We start from the raw sequence: 20,268 nt of genomic DNA, 5'->3' as shown, positions 1-20,268 counted from the left end.
TTATAGCAATAAAAATAATTTCTTTACGGTAAACATTCTGATACATGGATATAATTATCAAGATGTATGATTAATTCATATGAATTATTATATAACTAGTTTATCAATAGCGGGTTTGAAATGTATCTACTGTTATTTCTAATAATATTTTGTTAATTTGTAACGTTTTAAGCGACGTGATTTGTAATGATAAAATGGCAGGAAATTTGAAAAGTTGTAGTAAGATTTTACTGTGTACTTGCCCCTTGTTTTGTCAATGTGTCAATGCTTATATGTTCTTTTTATATCTATGAGGTTAATTACATTTTAAAAACGATGATTTTATATGCTGTAGTATACATGTCTTTTCTCGGACATAAAACTAAACACGATGCAGTTCGGCCCCGTCCACTTGTCCACAATAATATCTGCACCAGACTCAATAGCAGAATATACAACTCAGCTACAATTTACAATTGTGTACATCTGCATTGTTTTAAGACTTCATTACATATGTTTTTTTTTTGTAGGCACACTTACATGGGAAGAAATCACTTCAAATGGAATGAAAGATTGAACAAAGGCTCAAGATCAGTATGAATGAAAGCAATGGTCCACTCAGAAAAGTTGGAAGGTCACATAAAAGAATGAGATTAGATGTTGATTTCAGTCAGAGGTCTCAATCAGCCTACAAATTTGATAAAGGAACAAGTGTAGAAAAACATGCGAAACTTGATCATGAAAATAAAATTCATGTTCATACAAGGAAAGGAAATTCCCCAAATAAACAAACAGCAGAAATAGTTGGCTCTCTTATTAGTGGTAAAGACAGTTTTCCTGACCACCTTCAGTCAACTCCAGTAAGAAATCTCAAAATGGTAAGAAAGTTGTATCTTAATATGATTTTGTAGCGGGATTGGACTGGGTCGATCATTGGTGACCAGGTATAGCTCAATCGGTAGAGCACTCGGCTAGTGTTCGGAGGGTCCCGGGTTCGAATCCCGGTCTGGCCCCTACATTTTCTCCTCTCCTGTTACAGAATTGGCACCCAATTAAATAACCCACAGAGGTGGTTTTTGGAAGGTCTGGTATGTCTTTGAGGGCGAAGACTTCGAGAAAGGAGAGAGGAGTGTAGCGGGATTGGACTGGGTTGATCATCGGTGACCAGGTAGCTCAGTTGGTAGAGCACTCAGCTAGTGTTCGGCGGGTCCCAGGTTCAATACCGGTCTGGCCGCTACATTTTCTCCTCTCCTGTTACAATATTATATAATTACATGATCCAATTTCTTTATTGCTATAACAGCAGCTAGTATACATTCGTTTATAACCATTCCTGCTTTTTTCACAATTTAGTCAAAGATTTTATGGTAATTACTTTTAAATATTGCAGTTGCTATGAAATCATTTTCATACCAGAAGGATGTGGATGCATGACCTATATGTACCCATCACGTCTGAAGTACACCATCCAGTTGGATGTTGATTGAGCCGTAGAAACCTGTCTGGAATTATTCTAAGACTCTCCTGAATGAGTGATATTGATTTATTTTTCGAAATCCAGGAAAGTCGTGAGCATTCATAACAGCCACCATTTGAAAACCTCTCCAGTTTTCGCTGATACATTTCAGTTGTAAAGTGGAAGGGTTACTGATGTAAATGAAGGGCAGCTCATCCATAAAATATCCTGGTTTGCGCTAATTATAGCGATTACAGTATATATTTAAGCGTTATTCTCAATATCTTTTGGGGTTATGAAATCATAGACAAAACACGGAAGGTTCATGCTTTATAGATGTGAAGCGTCTAGGAAAAAGAATGGCCGTCTGTTTTTTGTCTGACTTCATAACCCCAAAAGATATTGAGAATAATGCTTATAATTAAATTCAGATAACCCAATTGGGTACTAATTAGGCAGAAATTTCCGTAATCTTACTTACTTTTACAATAGATTAAATTGAGTTGTGACGCATTGATATCTTATCCAATAAATCAGTATGGCCAACGACAGTGCCGCTTTTAAAATCTGCCGCGAAAAAACATTTTGCATTTATGATGTCATGATATGTGACGTACAATTCTTCGGTCGATGGAAAAATAACCTCAAAGATCTAACTAATAGAAATGGGTGTAACATATGATATTAATTTATATTGTACATGTATTTTCTTCAATATTACTACATAGCTAGTGGAACTGTATAAACTGTATAAAAAGAATCTTTAAAATTCCAAATAGTTATGATATAGATATATATACTTTGTTCTTATTTTTTAATTTTCAGAAGACAAAATCTGGCAGAATTGATGTGATAGCAAGACTAGCAGAAGCTCAAGATACCCTGAACAACAGTGACGATATCTTAGCTGGACTTGATATAGCAGATGTTGGAATCCACAGTCAGTTTAATGGAAGTTCAAATACAACCTGTGATAAATTTGGAAATGACAACAGGGGAGATAACTCTGCAGAAAATAGTACAACTGTAACACAGCCAAAAGGAACAGTTAAAATAACAAAATGTATAAAACATTTAGATATGTCTGATGATGATATTTTTGCCCCTGATAGTGATTTCCTTAGTCAGATAGAAAATTTAGAAAATGAAGCTCACGGACAAACAGACAGAAGAGCCATTACAGAAAAGACTACTAATTCAACCAGTCAACATGTGCACAAGGAATGTAGGGGGAATAAAGTGTGTGTAGAAAGCTGTGATACATCTAAATTAGTGCTTAAAGATGTCCAATCTAAAATTGTTGATGAAAAGGAAAATTGTAAAGAAAAAGCTGCTGGATCAGTTACAAAGTTAAAAAGTCAGACTGAGTTGAATTGCTTAACAGATAAGTATCATATTAGCTTTTCTTCACCTTTGATGACTAGAGATCAAGATCATGACAATACAGGTAAACCTGAAAATTCCTCAGCTATGAAAACTCCAACTTCTGTCAGTGTAGGGGGTTCTCTTAAGGACAGGATTAAACGAAAACTTCAGGAAAATGCCTCAACTAAACTGATAAACAGCCCGGGGGCCGTGATGGAACAGAGAAGGGAGGGTGAGGTTTCTGTGGCTACAGCAAAGGCTGAACAGATGAAGAGGGAAGGTACTGACTGTGATATTGGGCCTTTTTATGGACTGTCCTCAAAGGTTAAAACACTTCTACAACAGCACAGGGGCATCAGCAATCTCTATAGTAAGTGTGTGAGATTTATCACAGATATAGTCATAAAACTTCATTTTGATTGATATGCATGATGTACAGCATAGCTTGTCTTATCTGGGTCCTGGTTTACTTTTATTTGATATATAATGCTTTCTAGATAAAAATACACTTCAGTTTCTCTTGCATATATCATACAGTCAAAACAATTCAAAAGTGTACAAATAAATATATATATCTTCTGTTGATATTGAGTTGACTTCGCTCTCTAATAGAATGGCGGGACAAGAAATTGGATCGGTAAATATTAATTTGAATTGACTTTGTACAGAATGGCAGGATGAGTGTCTAAATTTGCCTGCTGTCCTTGAGGGAAAGAACCTGATATACTCCTTACCCACCAGTGGAGGCAAAACACTGGTGGCTGAAATCCTCATTATGAGGGAACTGTTATGTAAGAAAAAGGATGCCATCCTCATTCTGCCCTTTGTTTCCATAGTGCAGGAAAAGGTAAGTCATCCAGGTGTAAAGTCTGTAGATATAAATGATCTGTCATTTGTTTCCCTTCATGTTAGATTTATGATATGATATTACAATTTTTCTCTTTTTTTGTGAACCATTTTATTATTTATGACTAATATTTGCCCTTGTTTCTCTTGCAATTGGTACATAATAAAACAATAAATGATGTCATTAGCTTTATGTTGTATGTAATACCAAATTTATCAAGTAGCTTAAAATACACATCATCAAAAAAAATAAAAAATAGATATCTCTTTTTCGTAAATTATTTCGAACACCTAATATATAAAGTACATGTCTTGTACATAATATACAAATGTCATGTACTTTACAAGTTTCCTAAAGATAATTTCATAGCTTACAGTATACTATCCAGGATCTTATGGATATTGAAACTTGAGGATAAATTTGTAGAAACTCTTCTAAATCTTTTATTACTTCTGACAAAGTTAAATTATTGTAATAGATATTTTGATTTATGATAAAAGCAAAAATATAGATATTATCTTTGTGTTTTCTTTATTAGACTATTTTTATTTTACATTTTCCATTCTAGGTTCGAGGTTTATCTCCCTTTGGTATTGACCTAGATTTTCTAGTAGAGGAGTATGCAGGTAGTAAAGGAAAGTTTCCGCCACTCAAACGTCGTAAGAGACAGTCACTGTACATAGCTACCATAGAGAAGGCCCACTCACTAGTCAACAGTCTGATAGAAAACAACAGGATGGATAGTCTGGGACTTGTTGTTGTAGACGAGGTAGGGCTAATATAAACTAGATTATATCCCCTGGTGAAGCAGCTATAAATCATCAAAGAAAAGTTATCACCTTTGAGGTTGTTAGAAGTGTTTGATATGCAACAAAGCTACAAAGATATTAATATAATAACACATGAATTTCAAGGATTAGTTTTATTTTTCAATTCAAACTTCACAGGGAATCCTGTGTTTGTTACAGAAACTCTACATTTAATCCCTGATTCCCAATGACGAATGGCAGTGGTTAATTATATTTTAATTAATATGTCGTAATAAAAAGTATAAAGTGTCGTAATATAACCAAGAGGATGTTTTATTGAACAAGTTAATGATTTAAACAAAACATAAAGACTTGTTTCCTAAAATCTCATAAATTATTGGTTTTCCTTGAGAAACTATGTTTACCATGTTAAGGATGTCAAATGCTTTATGTCTTCTCCCTCTGTATGTGACAGTTACACATGATTGGGGAGGGAGGTAGTCGAGGCGCAACCTTGGAGTCAACACTTCTCAAGATCATTTACACTCAAAGTATGTACACGGTATTTGTTAACCCATGATTTAACAATATATATATATAAGACATGTTTACCATATATTTAGTCTTGATTTTTACCTGCATAGGTGTGCATTTAAATTTTACTACTAACACCATCTGGAATACCTACAATCACGAAGAAAACTAGTCTTGGATGTTGAGATATAATATTGCCTATATATAGCAGAAGCAGTTTATTTTGAGAATTAAAGATTTACTCATATCTATATGTAGTTAGCTAATTTATTATTTTGAGTTTAACATTAAAAGTGTTTATCAATAAATGTGATGTCAAAGTTGAAGATAGATGTTTGAGTTTGTTTTATGTTGTTATTTTGTAAAGTAATAATTTTTTATTTACAGAAAACATACAGATAGTTGGGATGAGTGCTACACTGAGTAACATTTGTTTTATGTTGTTATTTTGTAAAGTAATAATTTTTTATTTACAGAAAACATACAGATAGTTGGGATGAGTGCTACACTGAGTAACATCTCTGACTTACAAACATTTCTGGGGGCAGAGGTGTATTCCAACAACTTCCGGCCAGTAAGTCCATCACTATGATTTCTCAATATTTTGCTAATCAAATTTTCCCAATCATAACAATGTACCACAAAAGCGTGAAAATAACTGAATCATTTGTTGTTGCATCATTTGCATCTAGTGAAAAATAATGTCATTTATCAAGCTTTTCTTATTAGAATCTGATTTAATCAAATATTTTCATATTTTTTCATAATTGTCTAGTAATTGTTTAATACTCTGATATCCCTCTATACCTTAAAGTTTTTTTATTATTGTGAGTGCTTCAAAAATATCATGTTTACTCAAATAATGAACAGTACAATTTAAAATAAATGATTTTATCTATAAATAATTTCTTCATGTCTTTTAGGTAGAGTTAACTGAATACGCCAAACTACAAGACAACATCTACCAGGTGAACCCGAAAGCCAAATGCCCCGAAGATCAACTTGTACATGATAGAGTTGTTATGTATAAGGTAACAAAACACGAAGAATAATTGATAACACAAAAATATATAAAGCTTTGAAGCTCATATATTTAATATTTAGTAAATAGTTTATAATTTAATAGGTGCCAATTCTTTCTATAATGAAGGAGCCATGGACATGCAATTTAGAGTATAAATTATTCAGTAGTTGATTTTTGGAATTGAAAGTCTTTACTTTATGAACATTAAACCAACTAATTTTCATGGTGACTAAATATCAGGTTTTCAAATTTAACCACTAATTTTTCACTGAGATTTGCTTATTTACTTACTTATTATTCCTCAATGCATATAGATCTACTCTATATGTATCTTAAACATTTTCACAGTGATTGATTTTTTGCAAATTTTCCATTACCCGCAACATACATGACATTCAATTGCATGTGAATATAACTTGGTTTTCAGTATTTTACATTTCTTGAATGAACTCAAGTCATCACTCATAATTTGTATTTTGTTGGTCCTCCTATTTAGTTAAGTACTTGAATACTTGATCTAACCAATTCAAAGATAGCAAGGCTGTTTAAGTGAATAATTTTCTTTTTTTAGATATTAAAGACCCACTACCTTTCTGGAGAGAAATTTAAAGGTTTCTAAAAAACATTTTTAACATAAGAAATATATACCGATGGCCTAAGATGAGATTACAACACGGAGCATATGCAAGATTCCCTGCAAATTCCATGTTATCAGTTATGATTCATTTTCACTTTTTTTCTGTCTGGGGCAGGGATATTCAACTAATATGTGGTATTTAGGAAGACGATGGGAAACATAAGACAATCTGCGTTATGAAAATAAAAATTTCATTTATTGGAATTAAATTGTTCAGAAGGGGACGATAAGTATAGAATTAACAGCAAGCTGATTACTTTTTGTGACTCTATAAAATTATCGATCTCGTTTTATATCCCCATTTTAAAAATTCAAAGCCATTTCAGAAAGGTTGTGGGCCTTTAAAAAAGCAAAGGAAAATTATATATATTCTAATACCATATACATTTATCTGGAGACTTTAAAATAATTACCTAGGGTAGATCATGAGGAACTTGGTGTTTAATTTGGCAGTAAAGCACATATAAACCTGTCATGTTAATTATGAGAGACAATGTATGTTGTCCAGATCTATGGATCTTTTAACATTAGAATTTGATTATACTTTAATATTAACATTAATTTTGTTATTACCTTTATGTATTATACAGTACAGTCCTGATATGACCCGCGTAGATGGAGACCACCTCTTGGGCCTGGTGTTGGAAGTGATCCCTGAGAAGTCCTGTCTCTTGTTCTGTCCCACTAAGAAGAACTGTGAGAATGTGGCCATGATGTTATGTAAACTACTGGTCAAACACCATCAGTAAGTTACTATCCAAAACCATCAGTAAGTTACTATCCAAACACCATCAGTAAGTTTCTATACAAACACCACCAGTAAGTTACTATCTAAACACCATCAGTTAGTTACTATCCACACACCCTCAGTAAGTTTCTATACAAACACAATCAGTAAGTTACTATCCAAACACCATCAGTAAGTTACTATCCAAACAACATCTGTAAGTTACTATCCAAACACCATCAGTAAGTTACTATCCAAACATCATCAGTAGGTAACTATCCAAACACCATCAGTAAGTTACTATCCACACACCCTCAGTAAATTACTATCCACACACCCTCAGTAAGTTACTATCCAAACACCATCAGTAAGTTACTATCCAAACACCATCAGTGATTTACTATCCACACACCTCAGTAAGTTACTATCCAAACACCATCAGTAAATTACTATCCAAACACCATCAGTAAGTTACTATCCAAACACCATCAGTATGTTACTATCCAAACACCATCAGTAAGTTACTATCCAAACACCATCAGTAAGTTACTATCCAAACACCATCAGTAAGTTACTATCCAAACACCACCAGTAAGTTACTATCCAAACACCATCTGTAAGTTACTATCCAAACACCATCTGTAAGTTACTATCCAAACACAATCAGTAAGTTACTATCCAATAACCATCTGTATGTTACTATCCAAACACCATCAGTGATTTACTATCCACACACCTCAGTAAGTTACTATCCAAACACCATCAGTAAGTTACTATCCAAACACCATCTGTAAGTTACTATCCAAACACCATCAGTAAGTTACTATCCAAACACCATCAGTAAGTTACTATCCAAACACCATCTGTAAGTTACTATCCAAACACCATCAGTAAGTTACTTTCCAAACACCATCTGTAAGTTACTATCCAAACACCATCAGTAAGTTACTATCCAATAACCATCTGTATGTTACTATCCAAACACCATCTGTAAGTTACTATCCAAACACCTTCAGTAAGTTACTATCCAAACACCATCAATAAGTTACTATCCAAACACCATCTGTAAATTACTATCCAAACACCATCAGTAGTTTACTATCCAAACACCATCTGTAAGTTAGTATCCAAACACCATCAGAAAGTTGCTATCCAAACACCATCAGTAAGTTACTATCCAAACACCATCAGTAAGTTAACTATCCAAACACCATCGGTATGTTACTATCCAAACACCATCAGTAAGTTGCTACCAGTACAGAAAAGTCCCCCCATTAGTTATCTCCCTTTCGTTCTCATTGTTACCAATCTTCCTGTGATGAGTTTTCAGTGAAAGAAACGTTTTAGACTAATAGCATCATTGTAAAACTGAAAAACAGGATTTTAAAAAACAGTTCCCTTACTTCTTTTTTGTTTGTTCACATATCTTTATACCACTTTTGACAGTGTTTATTTGAACTGATATGGCCCTATATTTGATGTGTGAACAATCTAGATATGTTATTGCTTGAATAGAGAAATGTTGTAGAATCACTCTGGTGGTATCGCCATCAGCGTTAGCAGTCTATGGTGCAAGTGTTGAGATTCTATTTTTCTGAACATCTACATTGTTGATATTGAATTTAAATTGTTTTATCGAGTATAACACTTTGTTACTTGATAGAGGTTTTGGTGCTAGTGTTGAAGACTGTAATACTCCTTCAGTGTTGTGTAAATACTTCTCAGGATTTATCATTTAGTCATTGTAATTATATTCATGTAGTGATATCAATCTTTGAACATGCCTGGATCTTTTAGACAAATGATATTTTCTGTACTTATAATTAAGTTTCCCAACAGAGTGGGGAACTTATTGTGTTTGCTCGATTTCTTATTCATCTTCTTTTTCTGGTTCTTCTTTTTCCTCTGCGACTTTGTCAGACCAATTTCTTGAAAACTATAAGTCGGAATGCCATGAAATTTTGCAAGGTCATTTCTGGTAACTTGCAGATATGTCGACCAGTTTCCAAGATGGCTACCACAACCTTTCATTGTTCAAAATTACGCTGCTTATATATATTAATATCCCTTTATTCACTGGTCAGCAGGGATCTGTTTAAGTTTAAATTATAGATCATATTGTTACTAGTGACATAAAACTATTTTGAGGTCATTTTTGGTTACCTGTAGATGTGCAACTTTTGCAGACCAAGAACCAAGATGGCCACCACACCATGCAATTGGTTAAAATTAAACAAAAAAGAACATGGTTGAGAACACAAATCTAAAACAATTATAGACATTGCTGTGCCTAATGTATTAACTTTAAATGATGTGTCTTTTCAAAAAGCGTTTTTCTGCTGCGAATGTGATGGCACCTTTCACAATTAGATGTTGTTCAAATTTATTTTAAAGTAATAAGCTATAATGTTTAATTTTCAAAACTTTCATAGAGATATACAGACAGCGAGTGTAGTCAGTATCCATCCCATACCAATATGAGTTTTCTGTCAGTGGTATATTGATATCACACTCAAAGCTTTATTTTACAGCGAGTTGTCTTTGGTGAAGAAGACAGAGAGGAAAGCATTGTTGAAGGAATTATATAACGATGGAGCAGGGAAGATCTGTCCAGTCCTTCAATACACCTTACACTTTGGTGTGGCGTACCACCATAGTGGTCTTACCGCAGACGAGCGACGACTGATAGAGGATGCGTACGCCGAGGGGACGCTTTGTCTCCTAACATGTACCTCCACACTGGCAGCTGGGGTCAACCTACCAGCCAAACGGTAATGGTCCAAATTCTCACATCGACAAAACATAACCAATTTGTGAAAGAGTGCCATTTTACTACCAGATAGACAGTAATTTTCGCAGGGATGGTATATTCTAAGTGATATCGTGAAAATTTGATCCCCGGAAAAAATAAACATTGGTTAAATCTGATGTACTCTTGTTGTTAGATCACTAAAATTCAATTTGTGAAAATTGAATTTTGTAAAATTTACTAAAAATGGCCAAATTTTTCACCCAATAATTATGAAAATAACTGACTTATAGTATATAATATCTACATAACCCCATTCCGGACTTAAAGCACTTCTATCAATAGTTTGAATTAGTTGAACTAACTGCAATGTATGTAGCTTGTCACTGTAAATTATTTTCTTGTATATAATATTTCACGCTCTCTTATTTTCAGCATATTCGGCTCAAGCTTAATGTTCTAATTGATAATCATGCATGTTACATTTTTAACAATTACTCTCAAAATGTTTGCAATACATTAATTGAAAAGATTTATCTTCTATTTGTTATGAAATTGATATCTGTGTGACAATACAGTCTGAAGAGCTCCCTTGAATGGGGCGAAAGCGCTCACTAGTCAGTCGTTATTGTTTTTATTTCTTATAGATTTCGTCCGTAAGGATTTTTCTTTAAATTTATCATACATCTATATATATGCTTTGTGTTATTAATTTAGGGTAATATTGAGGTCTCCGTATGTTGGGAGTCAGTTCATCACTCGGAGTCAGTACAAACAGATGGTAGGTCGTGCCGGCAGAGCGGGTATCGATTCGTCTGGAGAGAGCATCCTCATCACCAAGCCCTCCGATACTGAGAAGGTAATGATAGATAGATAGTATTGGGAGTAAAAATGGCTACCCAGACTGGCTGAGGTAATACATGGTCATTTAAGGTCATCTTGATATTATATGTGTTTTTCTCGGAAAGGAAGTCTTCCCAGAAGATCTGCCAGCTTTTAGCTATACACTGGCCAAGAGGAGGCAATATGTAAGAAATACCTTTCAAAATATACAAAACACATGAAGACAACTAAATGGAGTTTATCACAGGAGAGAGATGATAAGTTAAATTTGATTCTATATCAGGACTCAGTGATGAGATAGGCAACTGTTATGTAGTGAATAACTGCTCTCAAAAACCCTTGGTATAAACATGACATTTTAGGTGGGAGAGCTTCTGACAGCTCCGTTGGAAGTGTGCCACAGTAGCCTGATGCACGACGACGGTAAAGGTATCCGAGGTTTGATTCTGTCAACTGTTGGGTTACAGGTTTGTATTCCCTGTATTACTGGTGTAGTGGTAATTTTGTTATTTAGATTCAGGACAAGTAAGTTTATTTCAGATCTGTTATGAGTCTTATTAATAAATGTCTACAAAATTTGGTTTTATTGCTTTTAAGTTTAATACTTAAAACTATGTGACGTTATGTAATTAGACATTGTTTTAAGTTCAACTTGTACAATTTTATTTAATTCTTCTTTGAGATATGTATAAAATTTCTTATCATCTCAATGGCTTCCCGTGGTCTATGTCAAGGCTATGATAGTGTGGTATAAGTTAATAGATAGATTGACATTGTGTAAAAACAAAATGAAACTCACAAACATTTTGTCCTGCATTGTTATTATGCTCTAAGTTTCCTTGGTTTCTTACATCTAGATGACAAAAACCACTCAAGAAGTGTTCTCCTGTATGGAAAAGACGTTATTGTCAGTTCAGGCTAGTCATGGTGTACCGTGTGATATCGTAGATCTGACCCGCCAGTCACTTCAACAACTCGTCGACCTTGGACTTGTTGTACAGAAACGAACGTCCTCACAGGAAACAGATACAGACAGTCATCACCTAGAGGTTACCATGCTAGGTCGGGCTACATTTAAAGGTAGGATGTAGTTCACATAATATACATCATGCTAGGTCAGGCTACATTTAAAGGTAGGATGTAGTTCACATAATATACATCATGCTAGGTCGGGCTACATTTAAAGGTAGGATGTAGTGCACAAAATATACATCATGCTAGGTCAGGCTACATTTAAAGGTAGGATGTAGTTCGCATATTATACATCATGATAGGTTGGGCTACATTTAACGGTAGGATGTAGTTCCCATAATATACATCATGCTAGGTCAGGCTACATTTAAAGGTAGGATGTAGTTCACATAATATACATCATGCTAGGTCGGGCTACATTTAAAGGTAGGATGTAGTTCACATAATATACATCACCTAGAGGTTACCATGCTAGGTCAGGCTACATTTAAAGGTAGGATGTAGTTCACATAATATACATCATGCTAGGTCAGGCTACATTTAACGGTAGGATGTAGTTCCCATAATATACATCATGCTAGGTCGGGCTGCATTTAAAGGTAGGATGTAGTTCACATAATATACATCATGCTAGGTCGGGCTACATTTAAAGGTAGGATGTAGTTTGCATAATATACATCATGCTAGGTCGGGCTACATTTAAAGGTAGGATGTAGTTCACATAATATACATCATGCTAGGTCAGGCTACATTTAATGGTAGGATGTAGTTCACATAATATACATCATGCTAGGTTGGGCTACATTTAAAGGTAGGATGTAGTTCACATAATATACGTCATGCTAGTTTGGGCTTTATTTAAAGGTAGGATGTAGTTCACATAATATACATCAACTAGAGGTTACCATGCTAGGTCCGGCTACATTTAAAGGTAAGATATAGTTCACATATGCCCATAACACTGAACTGGGAGAAATCATTGTTAGTTCCCGTGCTATCATTTTCGTTTTTATCCATATCTATCCAAAACATAATCTACAAAATTTTAATCACATTTTGACTGACAAAGTTTTTAATGACAGTTATGGAAATATAATATTTTCTTCGAAGATACGTTATTCATGTAGAGTTTGTGTTATAGGGTCAGTGAACTTGGACTGGTCAGCTCATCTGTACATGAAGAGTTTATGTTATAGGGTCAGGGAACTTGGACTGGTCAGCTCGTCTGTACATGTAGAGTTTTATGTAGGGTCAGGGAACTTGGACTGGTCAGCTCGTCTGTACATGTAGAGTTTGTGTTTTAGGGTCAGTGAACTTGGACTGGTCAGCTCGTCTGTACAAGTAAAGTTTGTTATAGGGTCAGTGAACTTGGACTGGTCAGCTCGTCTGTACATGTAGAGTTTGTTATAGGGTCAGGGAACTTGGACTGGTCAGCTCGTCTGTGCATGTAGAGTTTGTGTTTTAGGGTCAGTGAACTTGGACTGGTCAGCTCGTCTGTACATGTAAAGTTTGTTATAGGGTCAGTGAACTTGGACTGGTCAGCTCATCTGTACATGAAGAGTTTATGTTATAGGGTCAGGGAACTTGGGACTGGTCAGCCCGGCTGTACATGTAAAGTTTGTGTTATAGGGTCAGGGAACTTGGACTGGTCAGCTCGTCTGTACATGTAGAGTTTGTTATAGGGTCAGGGAACTTGGACTGGTCAGCCCGGCTGTACATGTAAAGTTTGTGTTATAGGGTCAGGGAACTTGGACTGGTCAGCTCGTCTGTACATGTAAAGTTTGTGTTATAGGGTCAGTGAACTTGGACTGGTAAGCTCGTCTATACAGGTAGAGTTTGTGTTATAGGGTCAGTGAACTTGGACTGGTCAGCTCGTCTGTACATGTAGAGTTTGTTATAGGGTCAGTGAACTTGGACTGGTCAGTTCATCTGTACATGTAAAGTTTGTGTTTTAGGGTCAGTGAACTTGGACTGGTCAGCTCATCTGTACATGAAGAGTTTATGTTATAGGGTCAGTGAACTTGGACTGGTCAGCCCGGCTGTACATGTAAAGTTTGTGTTATAGGGTCAGGGAACTTGGACTGGTCAGCTCGTCTGTACATGTAAAGTTTGTGTTATAGGGTCAGTGAACTTGGACTGGTAAGCTCGTCTATACATGTAGAGTTTGTGTTATAGGGTCAGTGAACTTGGACTGGTCAGCTCATCTGTACATGAAGAGTTTATGTTATAGGGTCAGTGAACTTGGACTGGTCAGTTCATCTGTACATGTAGAGTTTGTTATAGGGTCAGTGAACTTAGACTGGTCAGTTCATCTGTACATGTAGAGTTTGTGTTTTAGGGTCAGTGAACTTGGACTGGTCAGCTCATCTGTACATGAAGAGTTTATGTTATAGGGTCAGTGAACTTTGACTGGTCAGCCTGGCTGTACATGTAAAGTTTGTGTTTTAGGGTCAGTGAACTTGGACTGGTCAGCTCGTCTATACAGGTAGAGTTTGTGTTATAGGGTCAGTGAACTTGGACTGGTCAGCCCGTCTGTACATGTAAAGTTTGTGTTATAGGGTCAGTGAACTTGGACTGGTCAGCCCGGCTCTACAGTGACCTCCACCAGGGTGAGGAGTCCCTGGTCCTGTCCAGTCACCTCCATCTCCTTTATCTGGTCACTCCCTACGACATGGTCGCTATGGTTTCACCGTCATGGATCATCTACTTCCAAGAGGTACGTGGATATAAACAGATACATTCTTTGGGATATTTTTATTGAAAACACAATGGATGTTACTGTAAACACATTTATTTTTGCAATAAGGTTTTTAGTAAAAAATTATTTATTAATTATCAAGCACAATTATTGATACTCTCATTAGCAATTGTTATTTCTAATATTAATAATTAAACAAAATATTAGTTTATTATTGTCAAATTCCTAGTCCACTAAGAGTAGAAATCTGCTCACTCATTATTATGTGTAGCGTACACATGTACAGTGTATTTAAGTTTTACCACTTACAGTAACTAGATGAAATTAAACTCCAATAACTTTGGGATATTTCATCTTGCCATACGTCAGCCGTCTACAAAGATATAATAACCTGTTTGAAAGTGATGCAAGAGTTTTATGTCAATACTTCAGTAAAAAATATTGTTTTGTAGATGAGCACTCTGAATCCTGTAGAGTTAAAGATGGCCGCTCTGATTGGGGTCCCTGAGGGATATATTGCCAGGAAAGCTTCTGGTCAGAAATCGAGACAGGTACAGTATACAAAATTGTCACTGACAGAAATCTAGGCAATTGTTATGAGTAAAGTGTTCAAACTAGTCACAGGAATCTCTCCGCCTCCCGCCTCGAGAAACAGGTCATCGGGGTGGTCCCAACACCTCGGGGAAAAGAGTTATGACTGTTGACTGAAAAGGCATGAAACAACTTTTTTGTTACCTCGACCGCAATCTTAAACATACCATAACTTCTAGTGAGAAAGGCTTTTGCCGAAAGAATTTGGTTCTGGCACGTCGGTGTTTATGACATTAATAATTAATTATGACGTCAACAAAGCCCATGCATACTTTCCGCACTGGTCAACAGTTCAGTAATCAAATTCGCAACCATAGATGTGTCCTGTTATTTAATATCTTGAAAACTTCATCTTTTGAGATATAACTGTCTTTATAGTAAACTCATATCTTATTTTATAAAATGAGCACTCATTGAAGATGATGACTCGTGTTGTTAGTTGTCTTTCTACGTATTGTTACAGAGAGAGGATGAGTTTGTTGTGAGTTCTATCTGTGAGATTTTAGTTGTCTTTCTATGTATTGTTACAGAGAGAGGATGAGTTTGTTGTGAGTTCTATCTGTGAGATTTTAGTTGTCTTTCTATGTATTGTTACAGAGAGTGGATGAGTTTGTTGTGAGTTCTATCTGTGAGATTTTAGTGGTCTTTCCATGTATTGTTACAGAGAGTGGATGAGTTTGTTGTGAGTTCTATCTGTAGATTTTAGTTGTCTTTCTATGTATTGTTACAGAGAGTGGATGAGTTCTATCTGTGAGATTTTAGTTGTCTTTCTATGTGTTGTTACAGAGAGTGGATGAGTTTGTTGTGAGTTCTATCTGTGAGATTTTAGTTGTCTTTCCATGCATTGTTACAGAGAGTGGATGAGTTTGTTGTGAGTTCTATCTGTAGATTTTAGTTGTCTTTCTATGTGCTGTAACAGAGAGTGGATGAGTTTGTTGTGAGTTCTATCTGTAGATTTTAGTTGTCTTTCTATGTGTTGTAACAGAGAGTGGATGAGTTTGTGTGTGAGTTCTATCTGTAGATTTTAGTTGTCTTTCTATGTGCTGTAACAGAGAGTGGATGAGTTTGTTGTGAGTTCTATCTGTAGATTTTAGTTGTCTTTCTATGTGTTGTAACAGAGAGTGGATGAGTTTGTGTGAGTTCTATCTGTAGATTTTAGTTGTCTTTCTATGTATTGTTACAGAGAGTGGATGAGTTTGTTGTGAGTTCTATCTGTAGATTTTAGTTGTCTTTCTTTGTGTTGTAACAGAGAGTGGATGAGTTTGTTGTGAGTTCTATCTTTGAGATTTTAGTTGTCTTTCTATGTATTGTTACAGAGAGTGGATGAGTTCTATCTGTGAGATTTTAGTTGTCTTTTTATGTGTTGTTTCAGAAGGTGGATGAGTTTGTGGTGAGCCGATTCTATCTGACGCTGATGCTGTATGAACTATGGAAACAGAGATCAGTGTGGGAGGTGTCCGAGAAGTTCCAGCAGACCCGAGGATTTATACAGAACCTCCTGTCTAGTGCTGCCAGCTTTGCCTCCTGTGTGTACCATTTCTGTCAGGTAAATATAATTGTGACTAGTATACATCCTGATATCCAGGTATAAAAGACTTCAATACTCCAGAAAATACAGAAGTCATGACATTAGGCACATTTAAAGCCTACATTTGAATTCTATACTGTGTTTAGAAATAAACGGATTGCTCTGAATCCTGTCCCAGTTATGTTGTGGTTTTGTTTTAGGAACTGGATGAGTTCTGGCCTTACCAGGACCTGTTTGGTAACTTTGTACAGCGCCTGTCTTACTGTGTGTCCTCGGAACTGATACCACTGATGGAGATCCCAGGAGTCAAACTGGTATCATTATATCATATCTTAATTTCTGCCATGAATTGTGGAACAGAGGGTGATGTAGCGTTACCCATGTCCCATCTTGTCTTCATTTACAGAGTCTTGTAGCTTAAAAAAACAACACATTAAAGAAAGTAATATACATTTCTTGCCCAAATCTTTCTACAAACCATCTAAATATTGAAATAAATTTTCTCATTACATAGTTGTATATTTTGTCGTTTGGTGTACAGGGGCGAGCCAAACAGATGTACAGTGTTGGCTATAGGACCTTGGCCCAGGTGGCCAATGCTGATCCAGAAGATCTCGTCAAAAAAATCAAACAAATCCCCCGCAAGGTGGCTCAACAAATTGTAACTGCTGCTAAGGTATGTATGTCCTGACAAATTAAGATTGGGAATAGTGATGGTGATGTACATCGTTACATAGTATAAAGGGCTAGGAGATGTGGCACACATAAATAATATTATCCTGCAACTGACCAACATACTGACTGATAACTACTGCCGGATAAACTTGTGCTTTATCTGTCAATAGGAAATGCTTTATCCATCAATACGATCACTTGTATTTATTCCATATCTGACGGAACTTTTTCGAACTTAACCCTGAACTTGAACCTTCCGGTGAATGAAACGTCATTCAGTCACGCTAAAATGTGACGTCACATTCACTGGGATCACATCATTTTTACGATATTGAAAATCTCGTATGGAGATGTCGTCTTTTTCTTGGCTCATGGCAAAGGTATGTATTGTAAAGTAATTCTTTAATGAGTATTTATTGTTTTTTGAGTATTTTCATTTTGTTTCAGTGATATATCACACTGAATAGAATTACGGATACTGTTTGTGAATGCGCTTAATTATTTCCCACGGTAGTAATAAGGAGTACACTCTCATTCAGTTTAGTGAATGAATCTTTACCTCCGCTTCAAAGAAGTGTCTCGCTTCGAGCGAAACCAAGTAAATAACTGTAAATTTGCTTTCGTTTTGAATGCCATAATGGTTGCAGGATATACAGAATACACGGTTAGTATCTTACAATACAAGTTTTATTTTGGTGCTAGACACAGAAAACCAAGATTACTCGGCAGAGCCTCGTCATCTCGGCTTTCCTAAGTCTCGCACCTAATAAAGCTTGTATTGTAAAATACTAACCATGTATTCACTATCTATTAGGTATTGTAACAGTCGTATGTGTTATTTTGTTTATTTCACAGATTCGCTGCAGCGGCTTTTGTCATTTTAGTGAAATTCAGCTGACCTATTTTGATTTAATGCCTTTAATTATTTTTCTAAATTCGTACTTTTGATTTTACTGCACAACATATATAGTTGTCTGACTCAGTAAAGTTTCTAGATAAAACTGGTTTTGTTAGAAAGGCCTTGTGTTCAATGCATTGTATTTTATTTATTTTATTTTTTTGCTAACCAATTTTATTTTTAGCATGTGATTTACTTTCTTGAATGTTATCTTAATAAAGTGGCGGAAGTTGATCTCCTCGTATAAATGTCTACATCTTTTCTTGGAAATTCAATTGAAATGTCATTTTGCAATAGTTAATCATCACAAACTTCTTTTTAAATGGACATTGTGAAATCTAGTAGTCAGAAAAGAAAGTCGCATTACTGTACAGGACATTGTGTAGAATGCCAGAACTCTTAGACATTTATAATCACTATAAGTGATAGAGTGTAAATGTAAGATTAGTAGAGGAGAGTTTATAGTTTTAATTCTGGCCTTTTAGTCTAGGTTTCTATTTTGAGTAACTTGTGCTGATTTGTGGTAAAGAATTAAAATGCAATATATATGTTTTTAAAAACAGCACTGCAAGTTATGAATGAAATTGTACAAATGTGAAAGGGTTATTTTATGTACCTAGCTCCTTAATAATAAGTTGTTAAAATGTTTGGCACAAATTTTTTTCCTACAAGGAAAGAATTTTTCCTAGATACAGTTTGTTCTACTTAAAAACTAAAACTTAATATAACTAAATATATTACATTATAGTACATGTCTGTGTTAACAGATGTTGTTGAATGAGAAAGCCGAAGCTCTGTGGCAGGAAGTTGAGGACCTTGTAATGGTACCAGAGACAGCGTCGACACATCCCTCCCCAGATATTTCCTCTCAGACCTCTGTAGCATCCTCAGGCATACTCGCTGCTCTCACGGACTGGACGGAATAGATGACCTTGACCTAGTGTTATATTAGGTGATCTTGACCTTAAACTGTGTGTGAAGATATTCCATTGTGAAAACATTTTTATCAGCTGAAGAGATTGTAATTCTGGTGCACAGTTTCATTGGATTCTGTTTGCCTTTAATGTGTTAAGCTTGTCTACAATGACATTCCTGGGGAAACGAGAATCCAGCAGTTGTTATAGACATTGTTTTTATTTATAATTTATGTTACATATACTATATGTTTAAGATGCTACCTTTTATCAGCAGTCACAGTATTATCATATGATGAATAAAAAATATGTAATAAGAGTACTGCCATATGTCCATTATATTTCAAATGATGATATACTCAAGTGCTATTGTTAGTCATGCTCATCTTAATATGTGCATATTATACATTTTTGTAAATGTTAAAGATGCTCCACCGCCAACAGACCATAAATGATACTCATCATTTGAATAACAATTGGTGTTTAATCGTGTCTATATATGTCAATATGTAAAATATGTAAAAATAACATAAAATAATTTATTTTGCTTTTGGTGCATGCGCAATCAGAACTTCATTCTATATAGAACATAGTGCCACGGATTTTTTTCGTGATGCAATAAATTATTTCTAATACTTTTTAATTTGAAGTAAAATTAAAAGCTCAAACTTTCCAATGGTGGTAATGGTGTAAAGTAAGTAACTTTTGTGACTGAAAATAATACCAAATCGTCTGATCCTGTTTTTGATAGTGAAAAAATACCATTTGTCAGCGATGGAGCATCTTTAAAAGAATCCTTTTTACAATGCAATTAAAAGGCTTAAGTTTTCCCCAAGTTAAAAAAAATCCTTTTGACAATACTACAAAAAGGCTTAAATTTTTCCCAAACTTAAACTTGATCACGTATATATAGAATTAGTTTGATAGTACATGTTGCAGCTGTAATACAGACGAGTAGCCATCTTTGATCCTGAAAAATGAAGTTTTGATTGCTCTATCCTCAGGAATAACTTCACAGTACTATGAATAGTTTATCCACTCTTACTTTGTCCATTGTTATAAAGTAGACGATTCATATTAAC

At 35.2% G+C, this 20,268-nt stretch overlaps 1 protein-coding gene across 1 annotated transcript; it reads left to right on the top strand.

Moving 5' to 3' along the window:
• Window positions 1-151: 151 nt before the first annotated feature.
• Window positions 152-19,505, top strand: LOC138334760 (helicase POLQ-like). The gene is made up of 19 exons (XM_069283472.1): window positions 152-219; window positions 510-857; window positions 2,261-3,170; window positions 3,469-3,647; window positions 4,216-4,416; window positions 4,872-4,947; window positions 5,407-5,504; window positions 5,854-5,961; window positions 7,182-7,336; window positions 9,850-10,089; window positions 10,785-10,926; window positions 11,273-11,377; window positions 11,768-11,990; window positions 14,441-14,598; window positions 15,033-15,131; window positions 16,544-16,717; window positions 16,900-17,013; window positions 17,241-17,375; window positions 19,040-19,505. Exons 2-19 carry the CDS (start codon window positions 576-578, stop codon window positions 19,196-19,198), a joined length of 3,558 nt encoding a protein of 1,185 aa, XP_069139573.1. The 5' UTR covers window positions 152-219; window positions 510-575; the 3' UTR covers window positions 19,199-19,505.
• Window positions 19,506-20,268: the final 763 nt, after the last annotated feature.

This window comes from Argopecten irradians, chromosome 11 (assembly GCF_041381155.1).
Source record: "Argopecten irradians isolate NY chromosome 11, Ai_NY, whole genome shotgun sequence".
In the NCBI taxonomy this organism is placed as follows: domain Eukaryota; kingdom Metazoa; phylum Mollusca; class Bivalvia; order Pectinida; family Pectinidae; genus Argopecten; species Argopecten irradians.
This window is presented reverse-complemented; position numbering and strand designations above follow the sequence as displayed.